Raw genomic sequence first — 27,194 nt, 5'->3', positions numbered from 1 at the left:
GGGCAGTTATGTATGTATATATAGATCGTTGTGTTGTACTTACGTATTAAAGACGGGCCGCATGTCCGGCTGTTCAGCCCAGCAATGACGCATAATGTTGATGGCCTCTGGTGGTTCTGCCCCCTTCGAAACGGATGGCCGTGTGGGTGGCAGCAGGTTCTGCGCTTCATAGAATGATGGCAGAACATAATCGGTTATTTTCAGTACCCAACGTGCGTCCACAACATAATTGCGAGACGTTAATGTGCCGTACACGCGCAGGTGTGAGGTGTGCAGATAGCGCATACCGCGCACCAAATCCGTCAAGGGTATCTCTTTCAGTTGCACCAAATCACCATTGTAGCGTGCACGCATGTCTAGGAGCGCTGGATTGTGACGCGCTAAGCTATTCGTGCCCGATGTCCCTTTGCCTTCGCTGTGGCTACACCACCTGCTGCGGTGGCTGTGCCGGCACCCGGTATAATTAGGCCAAGATTTTTTAGCGAACCAATTGAACCTTTGAGCAAATCAGGCTTGACAACTTCGGGGCCACCGAACTCTTGTAGATGGTGCAGCAAACAACAAAGCATCGCTTCGATGCCCTCATCGACCTAATTAAAAAGAGTGGGCATAAAAGCTTTCTGCCATCGATAAATTTTACGCAACATCAAATTAGAAAGGGAAGTTGTTGAGCTATTTGACCTTTTTTTGGAAAACTTCTAATTTGGCACTAACGGTTTGAAGCAAATAGACTCTTAACAAATGTGAATTCGAAATCAGTTCGCCCAGTAGTCCGATTTACATAATAGGATCGGGCTAGATTTTTATGCGTCTAAAGCCTGCCAACCCCTCAAAATTACAACTGTCGCTACTCAATAATAATAATCAAATTCAAAAGATATTTTCCCCAAAAACGATTAACTGCTCTTAAGAAGAATCTGATGGAATTTATTTATTATTTTATTATTCATGTTTCGTGCAAGAATTTTTCAAATAAATCTAAACCGTGATTCTATAAACTCATCCATATGATTGAGTAGATTTTTTAATGAATTTCGAAGAAGTAGATGAGACATGATTTGGAATTAAAGAGCTTCCGACTTCTCGCTCCATTCTCAAGGTCATCGTAATGGATTTCTGAGTTGAACGTGGTTCCACTCACGAGGGCCTAGAATAGTATTAAGCCGTTATCATCGAAACTAAGGACAGTCACTTTATAAAGTCAAGACCTTTTCAGATAACTGAGCAACAAAATAACTGAAGAAGATGTTTTGACAATATTAACAGATCCATCTTTGAACAGGTTTCAATTCAAATGCAAGTTTCGGTTGTGTGGGACTTTTTAGGGTTTGAGGAAATCGAGTCGAAGAGTTAGTTAAGTTATTTTAGAAAAGTTAACTTGAGGCATGGATTGATTAAAGAACAAATACCAAGAGGTGAATGACATCTCAACAAAGCTTGTCTTTCAGAGGACAAGAAGATTAAAAAAGTTCTTTGGTGTCTGTCGAATTCTCATGAGAATTAAGAGAAAATAATAGTCAGGAGTATATATTACTGCTATATTAAGGACTTTATATAAGTTAGAAAATTATGGATATCTAAGATTTCCAAATATAATGTACTATAAGAAGATATTACTTTGAAAGGTCTTCGAAAATTCGATATTGCTATTAAGCACTAGATGTTTTTCGTATTATAGGCAGAGAAAGTTCTAATTTTTTTATACGTAAATGCAGATTTAAACCCATTTAACCCGCCACAATATCAAATTTAATGCAAAGTGTATATCTCAAGCATTTTAAGCCACCATAAACGTAGTAAATAAGAGCTTTACTCACCCTACGTGAGTCGACTGGAAAGACAAAGTCATCAGCGGAGAGTACAATTTTGTTGGGTCCTTTCGAGAGGCGCTTACGCAGAAAGTAATTCCTGAAAGTATAAAAATAATTGGATAATTAGCGCGGAACTTAAGCTGCGGTCACATAATTTCTGCTGCTCCTTTTATTAGTAAGGCTAACCAAAATATGTATTAAGTAAGTATACAAGTAAATATAATCTGCACTTTGTGGTTACACTAAAATATCTTAAAAAAATAACTGCCATCCACTTGAGAGTGCGGCGCGAATACGAGCGCTGAGCCATTGTATCTTGCACTCGAGACTTTGCACCTATATATTAACCTGCCATTTGCAATGATATTCGTGTGTTTGTGTGCAACATTAACATCGTGTTATATTATAAATATATTTTTTAGTAATTAATCGAAGATTTTTTCTCTGCGTTAAATATTTTTTTTTATAAACAATTTAAGGCCGAAATTTCGGTAAAGAATCGATTTTTTTTTTCTAAGAAACCGCCATTTTGTCAAAAAATTTTATTTTGCTTATTCCTTCATTAATTACTAGATTTAACATTATTTCAACGAAATCTGTTTGGTTTTTTAATTTCATATGATCCAGTTCCGAGATATAGTTGTCACCGCAAAACGTCTTTTTTGAGAGGGGCTCCTGGAGATCAGCTGTAGCTCTTTTTCAAATAAATATTTTTACTAGTACTAAGTCTTAAAATACAGTTAAAAGATACCATAATATGTGTATAAATTTTTGGATAAATAAATTAAAAAGTTTTCTCAGGAAAAATTCTGGAAAATTCACTTTTTTTCGGACGTCTAACTGTATATAACCCCTTAAATGAAATTACGTTAATATTATTTTAACCTTGTAGAAGCCACCAATAAATATCGTGCCAATTGTTACTCATCAAAATTTAAAAATCATTTCGACCGACTTGAAATGTTGATTATGAAACTGTTTCCATAATAAATCTCAAATTCAAGTCAAACAAATAACTGTAATATAAAAAACCAAAATTGTTTGATATCAACTTTTTCCTGCGTAATATTCGCTGAATTGCGTCGAATTGCGCGGAATAATCGCCAACTCAAAACTCTTCCCACTGATTTCGCACTAACTATTATTTTTTGTGGCGATTAAACAAAGTTTTACTGCCAATTTCAGCGTAGTGCGTATACTCGTGTCAATTTTTACGCTAATAAAATCCGAAAGTTTACACATTTCAGTATACCCATGTGGGTGCAGGCAAGCGCTTGTGTCATACGGATGTGCGTGGACCACGCGCATTTATAAATACTTACTGCAGATGTTGCACATGTTCAAACACAGTTGCATGTGAGATGTTTACACGTATAAAATATGCAGCAACATGCAACATGGATGTTGTATACGGATACGTGTATACATAGAGCTTAATTTCATTTAATTGGTGTTATTTTTAAAGCTTCGTGCAGCGCATTATATATTGCCAAAGGTGTTTCTGTTTTATATGGTATCTGCGAATTTAGCAATATATCAGAACTTTTCTGCAACGTTCTGATGTGAACAATTTACTGATAGTTGTCGAATATCATTGACTTGAGTTTCGGCAAGAAACAATGCACCTTATAAAATTAATGTTTGATGTTTTCAAAACTCAAAACTTTTCGCTTGTATTGTGATTGGCGTTGCAACCGTTTAGCCGGTTATAGCCTAATCGACGATAGTGCGCCACCTCTCTCTCTCCTTCGCAGTTCGGTGCCAGTTGGAGATACCAAGTTTAACCAGGGCGCTCTCCACCTGGTCTCTCCAACGGAGTGGAGGCCTTCCCCTTCCTCGGCTTCCTCCGGCGGGTACTGCATCGAACACTTTCAGGGCTGGAGTGTTTTTGTCCATTCGGACAACATGACCTAGCCAGCGTAGCCGCTGTCTTTTTATTCGCTGAACTATGTCAATGTCGTCGTATAACTCGTACAGCTCATCGTTCCATCGTCTGCGGTATTCGCCGTTGCCAATGTTCTGAGGACCATAAATCTTGCGCAAAATTTTCCTCTCGAAAACTCCTAGTGTCGTCTCATCTGATGTTGACATCGTTATATTCTGCGTTGGATTTCGAGGCTGACATTGTTCGTGTTGTTGATGCTGGTTCCCAGGTATACGAAATTATCTACGACCTCGAAGTTATGACTGTCAACAGTGACGTGGGAGCCAAGACGCGAATGCGCTGACTGTTTGTTTGATGACAGGAGATATTTCGTCTTGTCCTCGTTCACCACCAAACCCATTCGCTTCGCCTCCTTATCCATGCGGGAAAAAGCAGAACAAACGGCGCGGTTGTTGCTTCCGATGATATCAATATCATCGGCGTACGCCAGGAGCTGTACACTCTTGTAGAAGATTGTACCTTCTCGGTTTAGCTCTGCAGCTCTTATAATTTTTTCCAGCATCAAGTTGTATTACTATATTATAAATTCACCTGTCGAAACCGTCTTCCAATTCAGCGTTTCAAGTCAAATTCCTCAATTAGAATTAGAACAAATTCGCATAATCAGTGCGCAAGATATTGAAGAAACCACACCAAAAGTTCTGCAAAGTTGCTGAGTTGGTTTGAGAAGTGAAGAACAACTTAGTTGAGTCTCGACTTTGAAAGTCATGAAATACGTTTATTTATTACGATACAATTAAGTGTTAATGCTGTAGTGACTTTGATGCCCTTCAATTCCATCTCGTTATTCTGCTACATTTACGCCTACGGCACTTGTTTAGCGCTTTCATCCATTCACAATAGTGACTGAATGCTCATTAGTGTATTTAGTCAGCTCTGGACTATTACTAATTTAATTATTTAATTGCCATCGCCGTACTGGCTTTCTGGCTGTAGTTGTGTATTTTTATACTCTCGCAACAAATGTTGCTAAAGAGAGTATTATAGTTTTGTTCACATAACGGTTGTTTGTAACACCCAAAACTAAACGAGTTAGATATTGGGTTATATATACCAAAGTGATCAGGGTGAAGAGTGGAGTTCAAATCCGAATGTCTGTCTGTCCGTCCGTCCGTCCGTCCGTTTGTGCAAGCTGTAACTTGAGAAAAATAAAGATATCTTGATGACACATGGCACACTTATTTCTTGGCACCATAGGAAGGTTGCTTTCGAAAATGAGCAAAATCGGACCACTGCCACGCCCACAAAATGGCGAAAACCGAAAACACATAAAGTGCCATAACTAAGCCATAAATAAAGCTATGGAAATAAAATTTGGTATGAAGGATCACACTATGAAGGGGCATATTTGGATGTAATTTTTTTGGGAAAGTGGGCGTGGCCCCGCCCCCTACAAAGTTTTTTGTAAATATCTCGCAAACCAATAGAGCTATATAAACCAAACTTTCTGCAGTCGTTCCTAATACAGTGCAAAAATGAAAGAAATCGGATTATAACCACGCCCACCTCCCATACAAAAGTTAGGTTGAAAATTACTAGAAGTAGGTTAACTCATTAACGAAAAACGTCAGAAACACTAAATTTCACATAAGAAATGGCAGATGAAAGCTGAACTCAGATTTTTTTACAAAATGGAAAACGGGCGTGGCGTCGCCCACTTATGGGTCAAAAACCATATCTCAGGAACCACTCGACCGATTTCAATGAAACTTGGTTTGTAATAGTTTCCTTACATCCCAATGATATGTTGTGAAAATAGGCCAAATCGCTTCACAACCACGCCTAATTCCTATATACCAGAACTTTGAAGACGACCTGAATCGTTTACTTTACAATATATAAAGTAAGTACTAGTGTAGATATCGGTGCAGAACTTTGCACAAATACTATGTTAATAGTGTGGCAGCCCCATTCTAAAAATCGCCGAAATCGGACCATAGGTTTTTAAGGCCCCATATATCGAACACGAGGACCTCGGTGCTTCTATCCTAACATTATGGTTTCCAACTTTCAATGGACTTTATACAATATATATGACGAATATGTGGGTCAAATTGTGTATTTTATAATGTTAATATAATTAAATAAATAAATTGCGAGAGTATAAAATGTTCGATTACACCCGAACTTAACCCTTCCTTACTTGTTTATTAATTCTTTAATTTGGTAAACGCAAGTGAATTCGAGCGCAAGTTTCGCAATAGGATTGGGTGAGAGTGTAATAAATATGTCATAATCAATTACTTACAGACATTAGCTGGGCATGATATCGTGGGAGATTATAATTATGTGTACATGAAAGTTGTGGTGCTACATCGGATTATTACTCATAATGAACGAATATTTTGAAATAAAATAGTGTGAGTTCTAAAATTTAGAGTGAGTGTATCGTATTATGAGGAAATATTCAGATAGTGCAGGGTTGCTCAATTGGTATTGTATGATGAAGTGATCGTTAACAAAATATAATGAATTAATCGATATAATTATCTGTTGGAAATCGAACAATTATTTTTTCTGTGTTTCAGCTCTGAGAACGAAAGATTACATACCTTTCCACATCACTGAATTCAGCTAAGAAATATATTACTAACAATCCTGAATAAAATACACTTTTTTCGTTGTTAAAACTAGTTATTTGTAATATACGAATTATATTAGGTTGGCAAAATCTCCCTTCCGCCTTTTTGCGCTACATTTAATGCTTTATAAAAAGTGTTACACTGATCGGATTTAGTTCAAACATGCACCGTTACGTTCGATAATCTGATTCCATCTAGACGGCATCTCTTTTGAGTTCACCTTTACACCCCCAAGGGCGTTCTCCATGGACAGGAACAGGTGGTAATCACTTGGCGCTATGTCCGGACTATATGGTGGATGCAATAAAACCTACCATCCGAGCTCGCGTAGCTTCTGACGAGTCATCAACAAAGTGTGTGGTCTGGCGTTGTGCTGGTGGAACACTACACCCTTTCTGTTGGCCAATTATGGACGCTTCTGGGCGATCGCTTGCTTCAAGCGCTCCAGTTGTTCGCAGTAGATGGGAGAATTAAGCGTCTGGCCATATGGAAGCAGCTCATAGTAGTTGATTCCCTTCCAATCCCACCAAACACACAGTAAAACCTTCCTGGCCGTCAATCCAAGAACGTTTTTCAACCGTTTTTGTGTATCCAGCCTTCTGTAGATGGTTTAAATGATTTGGTGACTAACTCCCATCTCCTGATCCTTGCAAGTTTGCCTTTATCGGTATTCGTCGTCACAGGTCTTCCGCCGGCTGGGTTATCTATGGTGTCGTTTTCACCTGCTCTGAATCGTCGAAACCATTCCTCCGCAGTTCGAAGTGATAGAGTACCATCCCCCAATTAATCATCATTAATCTCACGGAACGTTTCTCTAGCGGATTTGCCTTTAACGAAGGAAAACTTTAAAATAACGTGAATTTAGGCGTTAGTGAACTCTATGTTTACACGTCTGTAACTGTTGAACGCAATATCCAAACTAATCATGCATTGCGTCGTTTTGTAGGTTATGTCAAGACCTTTCAAAGCTGTATAGTATTACCAGTATGTGCTCTGTAGCGCTTTATACATAGCTGCGAAATTCAAAAGACAAAAAGGCGGGAGATATTTGATAACCTAATATATTTGTTAAATTAACTCATATGCAACCAATTACAAGACTACCTCTAACAAATGCTTCGGCTTTGCACCTAATTAAAAAAATGGAACAAATTAAGCTAATTACATCTAAAATTAGCATATATAATTACAGTTGAATACTGTGAACGCGAATATGCCACTTACCTCATTGATATGCAGGCAGCCACGCTTGCGGCCACAATAATCAAAAGCAATCCAATGCAAATGGCCACAATTATCCAGCAGTGCCGCATTGCCAAAGCTGCACTGTGCTGACCAGCAGCCATTCGTCGTAGCCTGAATGTGTAATGTAGGTGTTGGAATTGATTTCATGCTGCTCTAGTATCAACAGTGGACGCCATTTGATTGAGTCAATTGATACTGTTGACACTGCATCCACCGTTGAATTGATGTCAGTTTTGACACCGCTATTGAAGTCAAGCATAGCCGCATTTGTGGATACGCTGCTCTTGTTGTTATTATTGTGGTTATTATTGTTGGCAGCCGCATTTTCATGCACCACATCCAATACTATGAAATCATACTTGGGCATTTGCGCGCTAATAACGCCAGCTGTCATGTCAATGTCGTCACCGACATTTCCGTTGCGATTTTCAGTGCGTTTTGTGGTTGACACATTTTGCTTTTTTTGCTTGAATTTGGTTTTGTGGCCAGCGCCGCTAGCTGTTGCCGCACAACTGCACCGCAAGAACTGCACACAGCGTGCCGTTATATTCTCGATATTTGGACAAATCTCAACGAAATTAAGTCCACTCAGCTGTGGACACTCATCGAAGGCCGCCAAGGTGTCACGCGTCGGGCGCATAGTTGTTGTACTCGTGGTAGTCGTGGCCAGTTCCTCATTATCACCCACGAATGCCTCCGCGGCCATGGCCTCTTCGTGCTCTTGCAGTGCACGTGTAACGGAGCTATCCAAGTGCATTGGCCAATTGAGCATGCCTGCCTCAGCGTCCCGCTTGCCATCGTTGGTCATCGCTAATCACCGCGTGGCCACGTCTTGGGCCACCACACCTATGAGCAGCACTTTGGTGTGTTGCAGGCCCACCAACTGCGTGAGCAGTAGTAATGTGCTGTCATCGTTCATGTCCGCAGTGATGATAATGGCTGTAAACGGATTTAAGTAAAAAAAAATTGAGATAATCGACAGCATGATAAAATGGTATTTATATAATATGTGAATTTGGGTTGTAATAATTATATATGTGTGTTTTAAAAATTGAAAATTCATTTAAAGGAATACGGAAACCATACTTATATGTCATATGTGTAAATGACCCACAACACTTACCTTTACCCATGCATGCAGGTCACGTATATCGTCGCCAATTCCAATTTTATACGGCACATGCAAGTTTGCCGCTATGGCGAGTGGCAACCCCAATTTTCATCTGCAACAAAAAGCAATAGTAAATAAATGGCGCTATAAAGCCTATATGTATATGTTCTATGTGTCGCAAACATCAAATTAATATTATTATATACATATAGATTGCAGTGGCGCAGCAGAGCAGCACGGAGGTAGCGGTAGATTCAGGGCAAATGAAATTAAACGATACAACTGGGATGTCGGGTAAAAGCTTTGTTCAATGGCCGCAATGGGAAAACAAAATTTAATTTGAATCAAATTGATGTTGTAATAGAGGTCCATTCTCTAAAGTGAATATGTTTCCAAAGGGTCGTTTGGACGTTATTTTTAAATTTAAAAGGAATTAATGGCTGCTTATAGTATATATGGTAGGAAGTAGGTAATCAATAAGTGAGAGTAAATCGAATCAGTATGACACGCATGTGTTGTGATACAACTAAAGTGTAATTCAGGTGTTTGATACAAATCAAGTTTCACTTTTTATTTCTAAAAAATGTGTATTTTTTGTATTGAAAACGAAAAAAAAAAAATTATTTGAAAAGTACTGAATATTAAGGGGGCAGGCTTGTATATAAATAAAATAAAACCGCTTTTGCTGTCAAATCTGCTGTAATTTAGTCAACTTCACGCCAGAGCAGACCAAATGGGGTTGAGTCAAGGACAGATTACATTTCATAAGAATCACAATTTCAACAATAATTAAATAACACCACTTATAAACTACACACTTCCATAAAAGTAATATAACATCAAAATATCTGCCTGTGAACCGTACTCCCACTGCCATATATGCACTCACTGTATATTGGCAAAAGCGCTGCAGGCATTGCAAATTTCTTTATTACGTTAGTTGTGTGTCTTTTCTAACTTCTTATTAAGCTTTACACCCTTGCACAAGCTTATAATTGCTTGCATATATGCCTATATACAAGCATCTACCTCAGTGTGTGGTTTTGATATTTTACCACGACGGTGTATTTAAAGCCAGTCGCATTCCCTGATGGGTTACCATACACGTGTGTGTGTGTGAAGGTAGACAAGGGCTTGTGCATGCAGTATTTAAACTTGTTTTTGAAAATACTTTCACTGCTACATTCACATGCATGCCCACATTTACATAAGTTTTTTAGTTACTCATATGCCCTGTAGACGCACTCGTATCCAATCACATGCGCGCACACATACTCGACGTGCTAATTTAACAATTTGCTAAATTGCAAACATAACTAAATTACAGCTTAATTTTCATTTTCTTGATTAGCAAGCGAAGCGAAAATATTTATGCTCATGCATTTTCCAGGCTTTTGGCTGCGCAGTGTTTGAACAGAAATTTCGAAAATAATAGTCAAATGGTAAACTTGTAAGGCGTGGTAAGTGATTTGAGCGAACAAACCACACTTTTATGAACTCAGGCGTTGAGAATGCTAAGAATTTTAGAGAGAGAATTTATTTTGATGCGCTTATTCACCAAATTTGGTGGAAGTCACTGCAGAAACTATAAAAACAAGTAGAGTAGTAGTAGGAAGAGATAAGTTGGGATGTAACCGAATATTGTATATTCTCGCAATTTATTTATTTTATTTTAGTAAGAGAACACACACTTTGACCCACATATACGAAATAAAGTTTACTAGAAAATAAAAATCATTATATATGTGGGATTGAGCAATCCTGAAACTCCTTTTACATAAAATAGCAAATCTGCGTTTTCAAACAACTCCGAAACCCATTTTCGGAAGAACAGCGTTTTTCGAAACTTTGAACAAGAGTATGCAGCATCAAGACGAAGAGTTTTCTGGACGACGTGTAGCCGTACGCATGTATCGACGTAGACGCCGGGAGATATTAAACTATATTTTCACAATAATAAGTACAGTTTCTTTTTCAACAAACTTTAAATATTCAATTTATAAACTAAAACGACTGAATTACTATATTAAATCACAGTGTAATAAAAGATAAATCCGTCTTTTAATCATTCGGAACATTTATTAACATGTGGGAAAACTAAATCCCACATATATATGGGGACTGGGGTAATTCCTGAACCGATTTCAACTATTTCTCATACCAAGCTATATTATATCCAAGAAGTTCACTTAATTTTGCTAAGATATTTCACATATAAACTGATATATACGGCATAAAGTCCATCGGAAGTTTGAAAATCCGAATATGAAGTACTTATATGGGGGCTAGAGGAAATGTTATCCTGATTTTGTCCATTTTTTGGCACAGACACACATTTTTAGAAGGAATATATGTATATCTTTTGAATTGTTTTTAAATATCTGAAAGATTTACCGATATTTTCAATAAAAAATTTGCCGCAAACTTCGAGGTCCCCATGTTCGATATCTGGACCTTGAGAACTTATAATGAGATTTGGGTAATTATTATATGGGCTATGCCACACTAGAAATTAAGTATTTATGCAAAGGTTTGGTCCGATATATTCACTGGTGCTTAGTATATAAATTGCTAAGTGGACGAATCAAATGGGCTTCATAATTGTGGTATAAGGAAAGTAGGCGTAGTTACCAATTTCTCCTATTTTCATACCAATCTCTTGATTGAAATTATGCTATACAAGCTAATGTTATGAACCGATTTTCAAATTGAAGATTTAATTTTTAGTAGTTTTCAACATAATCTTTGTGTGGGAGGAAGGCGTGGTTAAAATCCGATTTCCTCCGTTTGTAAACTGTATAATGATGTGCCTAAAGGAAATAATTTTGGTTTAAATTGCTTTAGTAGTTTACGAGATATGTACACAAAACTTAGTAGGGGCGGTGCCATGCCCACTTTTCCAAAAAAATACATCCAAATATGTCCCCTTCTAGTGCGATACTTTGTACCAAATTTAACTTTTATAACTTTATTTATGACATAGTTCTTTTCGGATTTCGCCTTTTTATTGGCATGCCAGTGGTTCGATTTTACTCATCAAAATTCCTGTTCTATTGGCCAGATTTTTACACATTTTACAGATTTTACACATTTTTTCAAGATATACGTGTGGACACTATTATACCGGAAAGTTTGACGGTAATTTTCCAAGTATTTTTAATTGGTTATTTTTTATCTCACCAGCATGTTGCACGCTGGTTGCATTGCGTTTTATTTCTTTATTTCTTTTTACCGATAATGAAATTCACCATTTAAATATAAATGCATGCGATGATAGAAACACAGTTTATCGCTTGCCATCGAAAGCAAATGAACATTTTAATTCTGCTCGTTTACAAGTTAATCACCATTTCATTTGGGAGATTACTTTCAGAATTCCGACGAAATTTAACAATTTGTAGTGCAGCGAGAAGTTCTGAGAATTTTTATAATGGATTTTTGTTAATCAGAAAGTTCTGGTGCAGTATGCGAGAAAAAACATCAAAATCATAGTTATAAAATTTTGACAGATTGATTTTTTTTTCCAACTTGTGATATTTCGAGCGCCATTTCATTTCTAAGTATTGAAATTTTGTTGTAGTTAACAGTACTATTTGCATTTGCAAATAATTCTATATAAAAAATGCAAGCAATTCCATTTGAATTTCGCTGCCTATTTGATAATTACGCAGTCGTTGTTGCATAATTTTGGTTGCGTGCTCTTTTTGTTTCATATAATATTCATTTTGGCTAAAGTTCCATCGAAATCTGCTGGAATTTCATTCTGGTTAACTATGTTAGAGAGTTACATATTTGCTTTGAATTTATAAAATATCTATTTTTGTTGTTGTTTAATATATAGTTCTGTGAATGCATTCTGCCAGCATATAATTAGACAAGATTATAATTCAGTTGTTAAAAGAAATAATCACAAAAGTATTATTACGATTGTATATCTACCTATTTACCTCTACGAGTTTCTATGTTTTCATGCTTTATAGTTCACCCCTCTGCTTTCATCAGAAATTCGTTTTTGGTTTTACAATTTAACACAAAAGAGATTTGCAAATTTTCGTAAATAATCGCCAATACTTGATTACCACCAAAGTGCTTGCCTACACAAGCACAAATTTAATTTGAGGTTAATGCAACCAAAAGCCAGGCTGCATTTGAATTTGAAGTCTGCGACTATAGCACATACATATTGTACTTACCGGCGTTATTATTCAACATAATAAGCTTTGGATTTTCCAGCATCGGTTTTGTGTTCAATCTAAGGGATTTTAATTAAGTTGATTTGCTAACAAAGCGCTACATTTGTAGGTGTGTATGCACCATATATACATAATAACACATATTTACAAACATGAACCAATAATACAGCGTATTAATATGCAAATAAGCTTACAATTCGTTTGTATGTATACGCATATATGTACATATAAAAGCATATCACATACTCACACTTAAGCGTTTTAGTGAATTCGCCGGTGATTTGGTTCATTTCGCTGATATTGCTGCAAACTCTGAGATAATGATTAGTGGTGGGTATGAAACGAGTTGTTGTCAAAATGATATCCGGCCGGTGTTTGCTTGAGTGACCTTGAAAGCCGACTAATTAATTTAGTTGAGGGTGTGAAGTTTTCGGATAGGTTGTGCAAACATTCGCGATATGCGCCTAATTAGTCTGAATTGCACTAAGAATGCGAGCAATGTGATAACGTAATTGATAGAAGATTTTTTTTTTTTTTTAATATATACTATGATTGTATTGTATTTCATTAAAACAATTTAGCGTATCAAAGAAACATATTTAAGAAGTATTTTTGGAAATTTTTGTTAACGAATTCCGAAAACTCAGCAGTTGGCCCCACATCTGCCATAAGGTGTCTAAAAAATGTTCTTGAGGTGGACATCATAGCTCATGATTAATTCATTCAAAATCAACAAACCAAAAATATTTCGATAGTAAATGGATAAATCTAGTTAATGAACGAAGGAAAAAAGACAATATTGAAATTTTAATTTTTGACAGAATTTTAAACACAAATCTCACATTTTTGTTCAAATTTTCGGCATATATTGCCTCGAAAAAAAAAAATAATAAAAACATAAAAAAAACCTTAGTCATTGACTTGACTTGATTGAATGTTATTCCAGACTAGAATTGTTATTCAGATGTGTGCAAAATTTAAACAAAATCGCTTCATAACTTTTTGAGATATCGACCTTATATATAACACCTTAAATCAACGTTTTTTATGGCTTTCTAAAATGTTAAGCTGTATAGAATTAATCCACATGAAGTCATCAATCACTAAGAAGGAAGTATAATCAACTTTGTTATTATATGAATTATATTTTTCACAACTATATATGCAAATCAGTCTTTTTTCTTTCAACCATTTTTTTTATTCATTTATTTAAATATTTTACGCGGAAATCCGTATTATATACATCACATATTTTTACTCTCTTCATATGGGTAAATGTTGTAACATTTTTGAATATTTAATATATTTTTAACATACGTTATAAAATTCATTTGCCATTCGAAATATTCGTTTCACTTTTGGCCGCATTACAAACGCGCAAGCTGGTGAATGTGTTTGTGCATCACTTTAGTACATCATCAACGGGTTCACTGAACCTTATCAACAAAACCAAGCAAGCAAAACAAAAAATAATAATAAAAATACTTTTATTCACAGCATTTTTGTAGTCACCATTATGACAAAAACAACACGCTGAACATGTACAATATCAATAGCGGCTGAAATACAAAAGAGTAGCCTTTATATACTTGAGCGTACAAAAGCAGCGAAAGTGCTGGAAAAGAATAAAGTAAAGTGTGCGTAATATTTACTGCAGCTAGACGATCATATATTGAGCACACACTCCTATCAAAGCTGTTGTGTCAATGCGTGAACATGAGAGTACAACAGACAATTTTCCGTTTACAAGTGCTATGAAAATGGCAAAATCAGTAAATATTCTCAATAGACCAATGCGTATGAGTGTTTTACAGCAGCGCTGCTTGCAATGATTACATAAATTACAAGCGAACACACAAGTATGTGGTATTGTGTAAGCATGTGACATTTGTCTGTTGAGGGGCATTATATTTAATTCCCGCGGCGCTAATGAGCAAACAATAAAAGTTATTATCAGTCAATATTGATAGGCAGCGCATTAAATAAGAGAACTCAATCCAATTCCGACTCTTTTTTATATTTTTATCAATTAAATATTTATTATTTTTGTTAGAAATAATCTGCTTAAAAAATATTTAATTAATGTTGCGTATACGCCATGGCATATCATTAATATGACTGCGCTTGATGCTTATGGAAACTGAAAAATGTGTAACTGCGTTTTTATTATTTTTATTCATTTTCATTAAATCAGCGAGGTCAAACATTATTATGTTGGGAAAAACAATTGGTTGATGCTGAGTAAGGATTAAGGACAATCGCCATTCCCCATTAAAGCCTTGCTGTATAAGAAATGGTTCAGTTCATCACTATCAGAAAATAAGAAATAATTACAACATATGTCGGTAAAGAAGATAGTAATATCTTTCATGTAACAGTTCAATGGCTACAGAGACTACTGAGAGAACTTAAGAGCGCAGTTATTGAATGTCGATTATACATTTCATGAATGCAATATCAAATCTATAAAACTCGAATGTCTTTTAAAATTAAAAATTTTAGTAATGCTTGAGCTGTAATTTGTTTTTTATTTAAACTCATGTTTCAAATATTCGATACAAGTTCCAAGTTTTACAAATTTATAAGTTAAAGAATATTAGAGCGTAGCTTTTGAGTTAAACTGTTTTCAACTTAAGTCACATGGTCATTCGCGGTAAATCATTTATTTCACTTCCGCAGCGCACAAAGCGATTGTTTCCGATGATTTATGAGAAATGGAGACTGGGGCTTCATGACTATCCAATGTTAAGAAGACAGAAGAATACAGTAGCAAAAGCTGTCACTATTGTTGGCAAGTGTTGGTGTGATGTGTACAGATGTATGTATACTCATATAAGAAGAAAATCGATGAAGCACGTCTCGCAGATGTGACTATATAAATATGCTTTACACAGAACTGTATGACGACACGCACGAATATTGAATAACTCACTTCTTAGGCTTTGGATTTTTGGTATTTTAACTTGAGAATTCATAAATATTAAAATAAGAATATCATAATATTATAGTTTTGTTCACATAACGGTTGTTTGTAAGTCATAAAACTAAACGAGTTAGATATAGGATTATTTGTATCAATATGATCTGGGTGACGAGACGAGTCAAAATCCGAATGTCTCTCTGTGCGTCCGTCCGTCCGTGCAACGGATAACTTGAGTATATAGTTTTTTTTGTATATATCTCGCAAACCAATAAAGCTATTTAAACCAAACTTTCTGCGGTCGGTTCCCTTACGTACGCCACCACACACCATGAAAATAGTTGAAATCGGATAATAACCACGCCCATACAAAGGTTATGTTGAAAATTATATATACATATAACTCAATTTTGAAGTCCAACTCATTCCTTCACTTTGTAATATATACATAAGGAACCAATGAGGATAGCGGAAAAAGCTTTGCATAAATACTGTATATGATCTGTGGCACTACTTGTGAAAAAATTGCCGAAATCGGACTATAACTTTTCAATGCCACGGATATCGAATATGAAAAACTCAGTGCCTTGTGGTAATTTTTCACCGAAAATATCGATAAATCTCTCAGATATATTAATTTAATTCAGAGGAAATCTTTTTCTTCTAATAGTGTGTCTCTGTACCAGAAATGGTTAAAATCGGGTCATAACTTCCCCTAGCTCTCATATACCTAATTATAGGATTTTTCAAAATACGATAGGCTTAATAGCTTATAAATCGGTTAATATGTGAAATATCTTAACAAAATATATAATGTATTATACAATTAATATAATGTATGATGGTGGTGAAAATAAGTGAAATCAGTTCAGGAATTACCTCAGATTATATACTATATATGAAGATTTTCGTTTTTCTATTGGACTTTATGCCGAATATATGGGTCAAATTGTGTGTTAACTTAATAAAAATAAATTGCGAGAGTATAAAATGTTCGTTTGCACCCGCTTCCTTTCCTTACTTGTTTTACTAAAGCTTATTAAATTGAGCGCTAGTGGAGGAGAATATGTATACGCACAGGTCATTTACCCTTACATTATGGAATTAACTTTTAACATTAAGTGTACCACATAAATATTCCCTCTTTACTGAACATATAAAGTTTGACAGCATTTTTAGTCATTGAGCCAATAAATCATGGAAATGATAACTATTATCATATTATATTACTATTATAGATTAAATGTACGTTAATAAACGATTTTAAAATATGACAACAACATACAATTTAATATGAGAGCCACATATCATATCCAAGTGATATCCACGTTGTATTTAATAATACAATTGAATTAAAATTACAAGACTCTTGAAATGTATATGCGCTACGCAATTAAGCGATTGACAATTGAATATGATAATAGCAATTCAATATTGTTCACATGCCATATAATTATTTCACATGTAATTTACATGCCAAGCAGAACAATTTCACGTGTAATTTATGTCCTTGAAAATATTATAATTACATTTTATTGTCATTTGTATTTTCTATATGCATAAATCAAGCAATTGTTGCGTATTTATTAGCGTTGTAACGACAAAATCATAAATTTTACAAACAATCAGTGAATGGCCATAAACAATATACATGACAGCTCATGTAATCGCATTCACTCGTAAATGCATTCATTCATTTGCTTATCTCACCACTTATGGCACATTTATTTACTCAACTTAATTGTTTGGTTATACATATGAGGAATTTTAATTAATTGCCATTCTGTTTTTATCACACAACTTGCCGGAAACCACTAAAGTGTGCAGATAAAAACGCACTTGCTGACGGTTTTTATGAGTTTAAATTGCAATTTGGTTTTTAACTGAATTCGTTGATTGCCTGTCGCTGGAAATGAAAAAGTAATTAATGCAGTGTGTAAAAATATAGTTTGATTTTTGCGGAAAGAATTTTATTTTTTTTTTTACATTTTATATTTTTTATGCAATTTCAGTTTGACAACAAATTTATGAAAAGCAAACTAATTAATTAGTTTTTATCGAATTTTCTTTCACAAATATTAATATTGGAATGGCAAAAGTATTGAATGCAAACATATGTCATTTTATTTTGAGTGTTATAAATGAATGTTAATTTGTATATATTTACTTTAAATAATTGGTATTTCCATATTCCTGGATCATTACTTTCCATTATGTAATTTTATATAATTAACTATTTCATTGTTCAAAGGGATTAAAGCAAATCAAAGAGTTTTTGAAAGGAGACCATGTTGTGAGTGTTTAAACAACATTTGATATTATTATAAATGCAATTTTTTGTATAAATATGTGTAAGATACGTAAATGTGAAGACAGAAGAAATATCGATTGCAATTTTTATTCTTTTCTATAATATGAAATATGCTCACCTATGACCGAGTCTTGACAGAAGTTGAATTCCATGGTTCATTATGAAGGTTAGAATAGTAGAACAGTTTTATACTTTCGCAACAATGTTGCGAAAGAGAGTAATATAGTTTTGTTCTCTTAACGGTTGGTTGTAAGTTCTAAAACTAAACGTGTTAGATATAGGGTTATACTCGTATATATCAAAATGATCAGGGTGATGAGTAAAGTAAAGTTCGAAGATGGGCGTAATCGGATCATTGCCACGCCCAGAAAATGACAATAACCGAAAAAAATAAATAGCTATAACTCAGTCATAAATTAAGCTATTGTGTGGACGTGGCCCCGTCCACTACTAAGTTTTTTGTACATATCTCATAAACTACTAAAGCTATATCAACTACTATTATAACTTATGCAGTTCAAAAATGGAGGAAATCGGATTATAACCACGCCCACCTCCCATACAAAGGTTATGTTGAAAATTACTAAAAATGCTTTAATTCAGTGAGGGAAAACACCAGATACCTTAAATTTCATTATAAAGAAGGTAGGAAGAGCTGCACTCAAATTTGTATACAAAGTTTTAAATGGGCGTGGTTCCGCCCACTTATGAGTTAAAAACAATATCTCCGAAACTAAAATAAACTACTTAATATTCAGGTTTTCAAACTTTCATGTTTCATGTATATTAATAAAATTAAGTAAATAAATTGCGAGAGTTAAAATGCTCGGTTACACCCGAATTTAATCCTTCCTTACTTGTTTCTGTTAAATTTCAACTGTAGCTTCACACTAATGAAACTATTAACACTAGATCTACGGGCATTGAGTCTATGCCTTGTTTTACGGAAACCCGCCATTTTGACGGGTATGTTGAAATGTGATTTTGCTGTAAGTTATATATCAAAAACTATAAATTTTCACCATTATCATCAATACATTTTATATATGTAAAATTCACTTTCGTTGCACACACTTCGCAAATAGTTGTTAGTTTTATTTGCTTATATGATTAAATTTTGAAAGATCTTACTTCGCTTGGATTTCGGACATCAGGAAATGTGTTGAATACATTTTATTCATCCTGATAATGACAACGCAATTACTGAGCAAAAAATTGAAAATTAAATTTTTTCTGAGATATGTTTACTACAATGGCCTCTTTCCACAATATAGAAGCATTGATGGTTACCAATTCTACTGTGTTATACAAAATACTTGTAAGAATCCTGACTATTTTCTATATTCTAGATTGCAAAAATTAAAGAATAATAGTAGAAAGCCATGATTTTCCATTGACTTAAGTCTGGATATTGTTTGTAAAAAGACCCCATTTCTTAGATCCCGAATATGGATATTTCGAAGATATTGCTTTACACGCACCTCTAACATACAAACTCTTTAGAAAAGATTATAATTGTGCCATTGAGACTACTCAAAATAAACTTTTTCAAAATTTTACGCGCCTCGGTTTCAGTATATATTTTTAAATGAAAAATAATACTGTCGTCAATTATGAGTTCAAAAGCACTATTTATATTCCCCGTCATAATATTTAGTTTTATATAAGTTATTGATTGTGATACATGTTTGGATATATTATAAGTTGGTTATCTATCTAATACCTCCACATGCCCCTATTGGTTTAGTTTATAATAATAAAAATTAACATTAATTTAGGTTATAATGTCGAGCTCATCCTCGCTTTCACATAATTTAATTATATCAGAATCCGATTCAACTTTTTGCTGATATTACATGGAACACTTATAATTTCTAACAAAGAGACTACAGAAGTAATATTTCACTTTGACTGACTAGTTTTATAAAAAAATAAAACATATTTTACTACCAAAGTAATAAGTATTGTCTCTTCAAAATTTACCAAAGAAATATGATTATTTGTCATATAATCAGATTTACTGTAATTTTAGATAACAAATAAAAACCAATTTACAGCAAAATTGAATTAAATTATTAAAAACCAATATTTAATATTAAATAAAAAAATTGATTTTATATTAAGAATTTTTAAGCATGAAATTGCAAACCCGTCAATTTGACCGTAAATCTAGTGTTAATAATCCTTAATATATTCTGAGCTAATGCTGAAAAATAAGGGCGTAAATCTAAAGGTTCACGTTTCCTCTCATTGCGTTCGTAATCCACATGAAAATTAAACTTTCACTCTTCGAAATGCAAACTACACACTCATTTCAAACACGTTTAATAGTAATAATAAATTTCCACGTATTCACGACAAAATTAAAAAACAAAAAAATTTATTTAATATCCCTTTTATGTGCTTACTCTGAATTGAATTCACACACATACTGACATAAATCGAGTAAAATGCACGTAATTTGATAAAATTTTAACTTAATGAGCACAATTTACTATCGAATTGATGCAAATTAAATAAATATGTACTTTTAATGTGTTTGTGTGCGTGAATATTCAATTTCCAGACTATAATTTGCGCTGAAAGTAGTTGAGAAATTGCTTCGACAAGCGCAGAAATCTATTAAATTTCCAGCGCACACACAAGCATATGCTGTTGACTGGTATGACAGCAAGTCAAAACAGTTTCGACGGAAGTAGTCGTGCAATGCTGTGTACAGCAATGCAATGAAATTTCCGCTATAACATTCAGTGAAGTTAAAAGCCATATTGAGACAACTCGCAGCTGGCGTAGATGAAGAAACGTCATATCCAAGTGATGCTGCTGCTGCTTTCGCTTTTTAACCTTGCTTCGGTAGACCAGGCGCGCTTGCTATCACTGCCGTGTTTGTAGCTGTAACTATTTTCAATTTCCCTACGCAAAATAAGCTAAAGCACAAGTTAGCTGTGAAAGACGAATTCACACACACATATGTATATACATATACTAGCTGTGCCGCCGACTTCGTCTGCGTGGAATAGTGATTTTGGGCTTCGTCTTTATCTTCGTCCGCGTCAATTTCTGTTATCAAAGAACTTCTGCGTAAATTATATTTTTTGTTTTATTTTCTGGTGGCAGAAGAACATAGTGATTTTCTCCGCAACCTGATCTTGACAACGCGACATATAATTGGCCATGTGAAAAGCAGTCTTGGCGTAAATCGATCCCCACGTGTTTTAATGTTTGCCCCTGCTATTTATTAATTGTAACGGCGAAAGATAGCTTAAGGGGAAATTGAATTCTTTTAAAATTAATAGGTATATCATTTGGGATCATCGGGATGCGAGGTATAAGTACTGTTTGACCAACTGCTGGACCAGTCAAAACGATTGCAACGATCACGTTATTGCGAAGAAATTTGACTTGAAGTCGGGTCCCATTGCATAAATTAGGTGGTTTCAGACTTCTAAGTAAAATTATTGGGGCGCCTATTTTTAGCTTAAGGGAATGTGCAGGAAGGCCACTTGGATTCAAATAATTTAGAAACTCCTGTGGGCAATGGACCACATCTTCTTGATCCATTACATTATCAATAGATGTGTATGTGACCATATCTCTTTCAAGTTTGTTTAAAATTATGGCGTTAATTTCGTTCCCGTCTCCTACTAAAAGTAATTTTGAAGGGAAAATTATACTACCTCTCCCCAAATGGGCTCTCATATTTGTCGATAATTTTAAAATATTTACAAACCTCCATATTGGAGAACTTTTAAGGCAAGACTTTACAATGTCTGCTCTAGTTCCCCTTACTATTACGGGTAAAGTTTGTCGAAAGTCCCCAGCAAACATAACAGTAATCCCACCCATGATTTTATTTAATTAATAATCTACATGAAAACAAAAAAAGGATTAATTACTGTGAAATCATTAGGAACAAAGTAATATACTAAAAAAAAATATATACTATATAGAAAATAACTACAAAATGAAAATGTGTTTAAAAAGTATTACTACGATGATAATATATATTGCAAAAACAAATTAGCGCTGCGTTCAGTACGGAGCCGACCGCACGAATGAGCAGCGCGGCAATGTATCTCGTAGAGCTACAACCCCCTCCGGCGCGCCCGCAAACACCACTTCTCGCCCGCCGACCAGCGCAGCGCAGAGTGCAAGTGGATTTTGTTTCGGAGTTATTTATTTGTAATATTATCTTTTAAGTTGTTCGTTGAAATTAAGTGTCATCAAAGACAATTTTATTCAGAATTAAATACTCTTAACCAACAACACATTTATTTGGACAAAGTTTAATATTATTATGTTAATACAACTCTAACAAATAATTTCAACCAAATTAGTTATCACAAAAACGGTACTCACGGACTTTTTCTAGATCATTAAAAGAGAAATAATTCTTTCATACATAACTTTTGTGTATCTTGAACCGCTTTCGCAGCGCAAGGAACGGAAGCCCTCAAAGATAAATAATTTCCCCTGTTTTTTACACATTTACCACTGTTTATTCGCTCCTATTGGTCATCATAGCGTATATAGCCTATAACCTTCCTCGATAAATGGACTATCCAACACAAAAAGAATTATTCAATTCGAACCAGTAGTTTCGGAGATTATCGCGTTCAAACATACAAACAAACAAACTCTTCAGCTTTATAATATTAGTATAGATAAATAAGCGTGTATTGAGGTACATATTAACATAAAATTGAAAGTGAAGCACAAGCGATGTAGTTAAAAGCTAGACAGCCACCTTTGGCTTCAGTATATTTCAACTATAACACATTAAAGTCAATACGAAGCACAGCCACCATGGCGTATACGTTACATGAGATTCAAACTCGCAACTACACACGGAAAAGCAAAAATCACTGCGCACATACGGCTGTATGTAAGTTTGTAATTGCTGAAGTTCGGTCTGATTCTGGTGTGCCTCTGTTGTTTTAGATTGTGCTGTGTTTGTGTGTGCATTTTTGGATGAATTTCGCTGTAGATGAACTTATGTTGTATGTTTGGCTTAAAGATTTTTTGGTTGGGCCTCACAATCTGTTAATGAATTCTTGTATGTTATTTGTCTCCTTCGTACTTCGTTTGATTGTGGAGTTGTAAGCAGATTCGTTTTAATAGTTAAACTTAAGTGAATCTTGACAGGAGAAGAATTTCGTCGGTGGTCTGTAGGTACTTGGATTAAGGTGTAAAAATTTTAATTAAAATGGAATTAAATGGATTAGTGTAACTCTATACTAAATAAATTATTATTTTGGCAAATGAGAAGCTATTGAAAGGGCGCTAGTATATAAGATCTAAAATCGGCCAAGTTGGAATACCAAACCATATTTTATTACTCTAAATGTTTTGATTTTAAATAAAATATACCAAAACTTTATTGGAAATGGCGGCAAAACTTCGAATAGTTGTTTCGATAAAGAAAAAAATTGTTTTTGTTTTATATATATTTAGAAAATAAAATAACAAAAATTATGAGGTATTTGATGGTTTTAATACTGTGAAAAATTTAACAAAAAAATAAAAAATAAAAATTCCTATTGGCTCAGTAGTCGTTTGCATAGCGATACCCTAACCTATTTTAGTAGGCGCGAACGACTTTGTACTAAAACACAAATTTAATTTCATTCAAATGGGACTAGGAAAAATTGTGAAAATAGCACAAACTGTAATTACTAGCATTAAAAGCAACTAAAGTGGTACTAAAAATCCAGAGCAGCCGATTAAGCAATGTTATTTGCAGCCAAAAACAGAAATAGTAAGAGGAAATGAAGGAAATGAAGTATTCAGTGGTAAATTACTGTTTGAATTGCGAATGAATTAACCGATATATAGAGATAGTATTTGAAGAATATAAGAGCTAAGGGGTATAGAGATAGTAATATGAATGTTTTAGTAAATATATTTTTTTATTAATTTCAGTAAAATGTGAAATAAATAAATTTTGACTAAATTTCGATAACATTTCGCTGAAAGAGTCACTAAATAATTAAGGGTTTAGTTTTTTCGACCAGTTCATTTGCACTCCTACATTATCTGGCTGCTTCAACAAAATGCAATTGTTTTCTGAAATCTAATTCTTGTAATTTAGTTATGTAAATAACAGTGACTTACCGCCAACATAAATGTCAACATGAGTCCAATTAAGTTTTGTTGCAATGCTCTTCACAGCATAGGAAATCGCTTCAAATGAGGGTAGAAAATTGCTAGTTTCCTGAAAGTAGATAAAGCACATAGATACAGTTGTTGTGCTCCAGTGTAAATATGTACGAATATTTACGTGTATATATATAAGTAAGTAAATAAGTTAGCAAATAAGAAACATATAAATGGTTTGAGGCATTAAGATGTTTTGTATTGATTATGTAGGTCGCCAAAGCCAAATAAAGGCACACAAAACACAAATAACAAATTCACAATTCAAATTATTTTCTTCTGCTTTTTGTCTGTATTTTTATTTTTGTTATTGAGTAATAGAAGTCAATTGAGTTTTATGCAGCAAGAAATTCAAGAGAATTCGTCCAGTTGTACTCATTGGATAAGATAGACAATTGATAGTTAAAATATGTAAATTGTATTTTCAGCTGAATATTCCTGGAAAAATATTCTGATTTGATGAGAATATTGGCTGCGTAGTCTCGAAGCCGCTTTAGTATTTAAATTGAGTCTGAAGAGTATTTTATTTTTGATTGCCTTAAGTGCTGTGGAAGCTTTAATTAAATTGAGACATTGATACGTTTTGTTTTTGTTTGACAGATTATTTAAAATAGAGTACATTGTGTAAATCTTTATCTTAAAAATGGTTGAGAAAGCAGCCTATAAATCCTATGAGTATGAGTATAAGTACATGTATAAATATAAGAATAAGTATAATTATACGTTTGAATTGAACTAGGAGGAGTATGAGTATGGGTGTAGTATAAGTATAAGTAATTATATTTATTTTAATTTGTATTCAAACCTGTCTATAATAATTCGCAAATACCCAAACTGAATTTCATTTTTGTTTACAGCTATTTTCTATAATATCTCCTTCTGATCTTTCTGTTCACCTTGCTTTCATCACGTTACTTCGCACTTGAGGCAAAAATCTAAATCTTTAAAATGATTAATTAATTTAGGACAATTGATTGCACTTCACACGTATAGTAAAGCTTTTGCCTGATCCTATTCAGTTTTTTAATATTATCAAAAAAAAAAATCATTTCCATTATGTGCCAAAAATGTAGTATACTAGCTGACTCCGCAGTCGTTGCACTGCGCGAAATTATTTGTTTTGAAAACAAAGTTGAATTTGTATAGTGTTGGAAAACATTTATTTGCGATTTTTTTAATTTTTTTTTTTTCAATGTAACTCAGCTTAATAAACAAAATTTTTTGTTTTCTGTTCCGGTGCGTAAATGTTCAGAGACGATTATTTTTCAACTCGTGAATAAAATTTATGCCACACACCTCCAGCGACTGTCTTTGAGACCTGTTGATTGTCATCCCAAATGCAAGTCTCATTGGAAACTGAATACCTTTGAACTGAAATGGCAAATCGTTGGAACTCCAAGAAATTCGTAGAATCAAGAATTCTGCCCCCTTGTAAGTCCCTTTAAAAAATTCTTGCAACTATTACATTTTTCGATAGCTGCTTGAAGATTGCGAAGCATAATAAATGACAAATCATTATAATGACAAAGAATTTAGAAATTTCACTGGGTAATTCACAGCTTCGTCTTCATTTTCAACATGGTCGATCGATGTGTATGAACACAAATATCCCGGAAGTTGACTTTAAGTCGTATAGATTAAGTCATCGACATTGGTATTTTTGACAGTTAAAAAACTGCGTGCACTCAACCAATCGTAGTTACGATAAATTTGGCTAATGTTCGGATTGATATCAAACCATTAGAAGTATTAACCGGAATGTGCCTAGTTCTTTGCAGATCTTCTGCGGTGCTATCCTGTTGCAGGAACACACGCATATTCATGGTCAATCATACGCTGACTTGAAACATGCGTTCAATTCCTCCGCCGCTGTTGATTTCGAAATAACAGAATGTGTTTGTCAATAACAGTATCATTACGCCACCAAAGCGATGATTATTATTGCACAAATCTTTCATTGTTCTGTATTTGTATGTTTAACTGAAGCTACAATGTCGAATGTGCCGTTCTTCAAGTAGCGTTGCTGCAATTCCAGTAGATGCGAGAGCCAACGTAATGCCATTTTGAGATCGAATTGTTGCCAAAATCACGTTTTTATACATTAACCACCGTTTCTTCGCTCGTATTGGTCGTGATACTATATAGCCTATAGCCTTCCTCGATAAATGGACTATCCAACACAAAAAGAATTATTCAATTCGAACCAGTAGTTTCGGAGATTAGCGCGTTCAAACAAACAAACAAACAAACTCTTCAGCTTTATAATATTAGTATAGATATGCAAGATTGCCTACAATACGAGTCGGAGGTCATCAAAACATCAGCGACAGTCAGACAGTCCTTCACTTGCACAATGAAGCGATGATGAAAACTCAACAATATCCTTTATTAACTTATCAACATGAATGCAGTGTGATAAAAGCAACAGTGTTACAGCCATCATATTCGTCCTCTTCAGCCAACATGAGGGAGGTCGGAATCACTCTATTTGAAACCCTTTTTTCTGTATTGTGACAAAAAGGGGCAAAGCTGATTGTTGCTTCATTGGGTTGAATGAGATTGCTATATTATGGAAATGTGCCATTTAAAGTTAAAATAGGACATACAGACATGTGTTGTTGGTAGATTATAAACTTACATAGGTATGAGTATTTATATGAGTGATGACTTATAAAATTTGATTCTTTCAGATTGGAGTTAGGAACAGAAATAAATGAGTGCTTATATATGGCATTATTATAAATCTTTAATATTTAATATAATATAATATTAGGTTGGAAAATAAATCCCTTTTTCTTTTGAATTTCGCAGCTATGTATAAAGCGCTACAGAGCTCATATCTGACAATACTATACGTATGTGAAAGGTCTTGGCATATCCTACAAAACGACGTTATGCATGATTTGGATATTGCGTTCAA

General features: G+C 34.4%; 1 protein-coding gene across 1 annotated transcript; it reads right to left on the bottom strand.

Moving 5' to 3' along the window:
* Positions 1-24: 24 nt before the first annotated feature.
* Positions 25-24,741, bottom strand: LOC128922897 (guanylyl cyclase C-like). Its single transcript, XM_054235291.1, is given in 7 exon segments — positions 25-416; positions 419-590; positions 1,818-1,908; positions 7,563-7,644; positions 7,647-8,522; positions 8,707-8,806; positions 24,233-24,741. Coding segments are annotated over 5 exon segments (1,467 nt in total). The 5' UTR covers positions 8,392-8,522; positions 8,707-8,806; positions 24,233-24,741; the 3' UTR covers positions 25-39.
* Between the last annotated feature and the right edge of the window lie 2,453 nt (positions 24,742-27,194).

This window comes from Zeugodacus cucurbitae, chromosome 2 (assembly GCF_028554725.1).
Source record: "Zeugodacus cucurbitae isolate PBARC_wt_2022May chromosome 2, idZeuCucr1.2, whole genome shotgun sequence".
Taxonomy (NCBI): domain Eukaryota; kingdom Metazoa; phylum Arthropoda; class Insecta; order Diptera; family Tephritidae; genus Zeugodacus; species Zeugodacus cucurbitae.
Note: the sequence above shows the minus strand (reverse complement) of the source record. Positions and strands in the feature narration are given on the sequence as shown.